Below are 5,160 nucleotides of genomic sequence, written 5' to 3'. Positions count from 1 at the left end.
TTTGCGGACCAGACAGAGCTGTCGGCGATTCTTCCTATTGTGAAGTCATGCAGTGTGAAACCCCCTGTCGCCGATTCATCGTGCAATGTGAACACAGCAGCAACTGAATGCTACCCCAGATAGTCACGCAGTGTGAAAACAACGGCGATCCGACGAGTTTGAAAATCGTGCAGTGTGAACTCGGCATTACTGATCTATCATGCAGCTCAAAGCATTATGGGGAGAATCTCTCGTCAATCAGAATCAGAATCAGAATTAGCTTTATTCGCCAAGTATGAGCAAACACACAAGGAATTTGTTGTACATACATGCATACATTCATACAGACATATATACATACATGAGAACAGAAAGAACAGAACATTTAATTAGTAAGACTAAACAATAAATAATAATAATAATGTATATAAATAAGACTTATGGATGGAGATGGCATGGGGAAAAAAATCTGTTTTTATGCCTAGATGTTCTAGTGCACAGAGATCTGTAGCGTCTGCCTGAAGGGAGCAGTCTGTGATGATGTTACCTGGCCATTTCTTCACTCTGGAGTTGTACAAGTCCTGAAGGTTGGGCAGGTGCACACCAATTATCCTTTCTGCTGTCTTCACAGTCCATTGCAGTCTTCTTTTATCTGATTTGCTTGCTGACCCAAACCAGACAGTTACAGAAGAGCACAGAACCGACTCAATAACAGCTGAATAAAACTGTGTCATCTGCACCTGTGGCAGGTTGAGCCTTTTTCACGATGGAGTCAATGTGAATGTTCCACTTCAGGCCCTGAGAGATGGTGGTGCCCAGGAACCTGAATGAATCCACTGCAGCCACAGTGCTGTCCATGATGGTGAGTGGTGGGAGAGCAGGGGTTTCTCCTGAAGTCTACTATCATCTCCACTGTTTTGAGGGCGTTCAGCTCCAGGTTGTTAAGACTGCACTAGACAGCCAGCTGTTCAACCTCTTGTCTGTAAGCAGACTCGTCTCCGTCCTGGATGAGGCCGATGACTGTGGTGTCATCTGCAAACTTCAGGAGTTTGACAGAGGGGTCAGTAGAGGGGCAGCCATTTGTGTAGAGGGAGAAGAGCAGTGGGGAGAGAACGCAGCCCTGAGGAGCCCCAGTGCTGATGGTTCAGGTGTTGGATGTGAGTTTGCCTCAGCCTCACTAGCTGCTGCCTGTCCCTCAGGAAGCTGGTGATCCACTGACAGATGGAGGTGCAGTCAGAGAGCTGTGTCAGTTTATTCAGAAGGGTATCTGGGATGATGGTGTTGAAAGCAGAGATGAAGTCCACAAACAGGATCCTTGCATTAGTCCCTGGTTTGTCCAGATGTTGGAGGATGTAGTGCAGTCCCATGTTGACTGCATCATCCACAGACCTGTTTGCTTGGTAAGCAAATTTCAGGGGGTCCAGTAAATGTCCAGTGATGTCATTGAACAAGAGCCTCTCAAATGACTTCATGACCACAGACGTAAAAGCAACAGGTCTGTAGTCATTAAGTCCTGTGATTTTTGGTTTCTTGGGTACAGGGATGATGGTGGAGCTTTTGAAGCAGGAGGGGACTTCACACAGCTACAGTGATCTGTTGAAGATCAATGTGAAGATGATAGCTGGACAGCACAGGCTTTGAGGCAAGCTGGAGAGACACTGTTCGGGCCTTTGGCTTTCCTTATCTTCTGTTTGCTGAAGACTTCGCGTACATCATCTTCACAGATCTTAAGTGCAGGTTGAGAAACAGTAGGGGGAGGGACAGGGAGGGTGTTGATGGCTGTGTTGTGAGACGGTCAGAGTGGGTGTGGGGTGTCAGACCAGGCTTTTGCTTTTCAAACCTGCAGTAGAATGCGTTCAGGTCTTCAGCCAGTTGTTGATTGGCCTCGGTGCTGGGGGATGGGGTCTTGTAGCTGGTGATGGCTTTCAGGCCATTCCACACTGATGTAGGGTCGTTGCTTGAAAGCTGTTTGTTTAGCTTTTCAGAGTAATTTTTCTTTGCTACTCAACAGAAACTGATGTAGGATGTCATGGTGTCAGTGAGCTCATCCAGAGCAGCAGCTGCAGCCTCAAAAACACTCCAATCATTGAGGTCGAAGCAGGCTTGTAAATCCCGCTCTGCTTCAGCAGTCCATCTCTTTACAGTTCTTACTACAGGTTTAGCAGATTTAAGTTTCTGCATGTAGGCTGGTAGAAGATGAACCAAACAGTGATCAGAGAGTCCCAGAGCTGCTCGGGGGACAGAGTGGTATGCATCCTTTAAAACAGTGTAGCAGTGAACTAGTATATTGCTGTCTCTGGTGGGGCATGTGATGTGCTGCCTGTATTTAGGCAGTTCGCGGGTGAGATTAGCTTTGTTAAAATCACTGAGAATGATAATGAAAGAGTCCGGGTAATGCTGCTCTGTGTGTGTGATCTGATCGGCCAACAGTTCTAGCGCCGCACTCACACACGCATCAGCAGGAATGTACGCACTCACCAGAATAAGTGAGGAAAACTCCCGCGGCAAACAAAAAAGCTTGGGCAGCACATCTTCTTTAAAACTGTGACGTCTGTACACCAGCATTTTCATTGACATAAAAACATAATCCACCGCCTCTTGTTTTCCCCGACAACTCAGTGACGTGGTCCGCTCTGAACAGCTGGAAGCCCGTTAGATGTAGCACGCTGTCCGGGTGTCTCCGTTCAGCCAGGTTTCCATGAAGCAAAGTGCATCAGAGTTTAAAAAGTCCTTGTTTGAGCGGGTGAGGAGTTGTAGTTCGTCTGATTTATTAGCTAGGGAGCGGAGATTCGCCAGGTGAATGCTCGGCAGCGGAGTCCTCAAACCGCGTTGTCTGAATTTCAGCATGCTTCCCTCGCTTGCGTCGCCTGGAGCACTTGTATAGGATCGCAGCTCCTCCGACAAAAATGTCCAGTAAAACATCTTGAATGGTCATACGTCGGCAAAAAGTTATTTGGTGTGTTATTTCTGATGTCCAGGAGTTTGTTTCTAGTAAAGCTAATCGGGAAAACGTTGCTTAAGACGGGACAAATAAACAAAAATAGTAAAAGTACCAAGGAGCAACAAACAAAGGCTGCCATGTTCGGCGCCACCTTGTTGGCAAAAAAAAACAAATCTATTCAATCTATTCTGATTCATCAACACAGTTTCACTGATGATTTATAACGAACATAAAACCCAGGATAGAGTGGCTGAGTGAATGTGGTCTGGACTGCGTGGATGAGGCTCATTGTGTCAGAGACGTTGTAGAAGGACAGAGTTCCTGCACTGTGATCCACAAACACTCCTATTCTACTGCTGATGGACTTCAAAGGGATACGAGTCCGTATGTTATTGTGTTTGAATGAGTAACTGGTGTGAGAGCAGATCAAACTCCAGGACTGATCATTATTTCCAAACAAACACTCTTTAACCCCGTCCCTTCCTGCTGATGCTCTTATATGACACTGATACATAAACACCATCATCTCCACTCCACTGCAGCTCCTAGTAACAGCGTCCACACACACTCTCTCTACACAACACCTGATCCCAATAATCAAATCTGTCTGGATGACGAGGATACGACTGGACTTTGTCAGTGTTAGTAATCACTCTGTTGCTCTCAGGCAGATGGAGGCATTTATTCACTGTGTTCAGATCCAGAGTGAGCTGATGGGAATCTGATGGAGATAAAACACATCAGAATCAAGAATTATGAATCTGTTTGATCTTTTCATGTAGCTAAACTCTTCATGTTCAGTGTATCATCAGTGTCTCAGTACAGATGACCAGATATCCTGTGCAAATCATCATTTACATCATCAATTATAAAACTCTTCTTTCACCTTCTACAGGAAGAACATGAACACACTCAGTGAGTTTTTTTGCTTGTTTTCTTGTTGACTTACATTGTAGGAAGTTATTCCTGGTCCAGAGAACAATGTTGGTGAATGTGACTGTGGAAATCAACAGACATAAACAGTGTGATTCTCATGATCCTGCATCCATTACTAAGACATTTCTAATATGATGTTCTCCATGATACGAGATGATGATGGACTCATTTCTGAGAGCAGATGAATCTCCAGGACTTTACCTCTGTCTGAGATCTTCTTGAGCTCCTCTTTGCAGAAATCCTCCAGTTTGTCTCTCAGCTGACAGATTCTCTCTGTGGAAATCAACAGACATGAACAGTGTGATTCTCATGATCCTGTATCTATTCCTAACACATTTCTAATATGATGTTCTGCATGATATGAGCTGATGATGGACTGGTTTCTGAGAGCAGATGAATCTCCAGGACTTTACCTCTGTCTGAGATCTTCTTGAGCTCCTCTTTGCAGAAATCCTGCAGTTTGTCTCTCAGCTGAAGGACAGATTCTCTCAGACCATCAGAAGAGAAGAGAGAAATGAAGGTATCGTCATTTATGTCTGTAGATTCAGGAGGTGCTGAGAGAGACTGGAAACTCTACAGAAAACAGAAATCAAAACTCATCAGCTACACACTTCACCCAATAACCTGCACCAACATCAGATTTGTGCAGCTCTTGTTGACTTGACTGATCTTTAGTAATTCACCTCAATCCAGCACTTTCACAGCATCAGCTTCATTCTTTTCATATTCATTATATCACATTAGAGCTACAGATTCTAGTATTTGCCACTTACACTCTATGTGAACTTTTTTTAGGAAATAGTTTGGAAGATAAAGCATCTGCTAAGAACATAAATGTCCATCTAACAGCTCAAACACATCAATGGAGTCTCATTGTAGGGTTGAGTAGATTTGCTCAGGAAAAGCAGCTCAAAGGCTATGATTAGATTGACCATTATTTATAACTTTAGAGTGGTTAGAGACACTGAAACTTCACAAGGACTATTAAGACATGCTCAGGTTTGGTTTGTGTATGCTGAATCATTGTTAATATACAGCCTGACTTCATGTTTGGGGTCTTCATGGTCAAATTCATGAATGTGTTACAGGCCAATAAAAATAAATTTTATCAGGTTTGAGGATCACCTGATGCAATTTTGATGAACGTTACTCAAAATCTGGACTATCAAGTACACTGATTTCACCATGACATAATAAATCAGAAGGAAAAATTAGGTAAAAAGCTGAAATGTTAGTGAAGTTTTGAACTGTTGGTGGCGCTAGTGGTGTTTGACAGCTAAATATATCTTCCAGAAGAAAGAGCT

General features: G+C 43.9%; 1 protein-coding gene across 1 annotated transcript in view; it reads right to left on the bottom strand.

Annotated features, from left to right (window-relative positions):
- Nucleotides 1-3,240: 3,240 nt before the first annotated feature.
- LOC107694439 (E3 ubiquitin/ISG15 ligase TRIM25-like) overlaps nucleotides 3,241-5,160 on the bottom strand; it is a 4,655-nt gene continuing 2,735 nt past the window's right edge. Inside the window, exons 4-6 of the mRNA XM_016494138.1 lie at nucleotides 4,270-4,429; nucleotides 3,870-3,917; nucleotides 3,241-3,641 (exon numbers count right to left, since the gene is read on the bottom strand). Of these exons, the coding sequence (XP_016349624.1) occupies nucleotides 3,466-3,641; nucleotides 3,870-3,917; nucleotides 4,270-4,429 (384 nt within the window). The 3' untranslated portion in view covers nucleotides 3,241-3,465. The remainder of the gene's footprint in view (nucleotides 3,642-3,869; nucleotides 3,918-4,269; nucleotides 4,430-5,160) is intronic.

The sequence above is a fragment of the Sinocyclocheilus anshuiensis genome, unplaced genomic scaffold (genome assembly GCF_001515605.1).
Source record: "Sinocyclocheilus anshuiensis isolate Anshui unplaced genomic scaffold, SAMN03320099.WGS_v1.1 scaffold2492, whole genome shotgun sequence".
Classification (NCBI taxonomy): domain Eukaryota; kingdom Metazoa; phylum Chordata; class Actinopteri; order Cypriniformes; family Cyprinidae; genus Sinocyclocheilus; species Sinocyclocheilus anshuiensis.
Note: the sequence above shows the minus strand (reverse complement) of the source record. Positions and strands in the feature narration are given on the sequence as shown.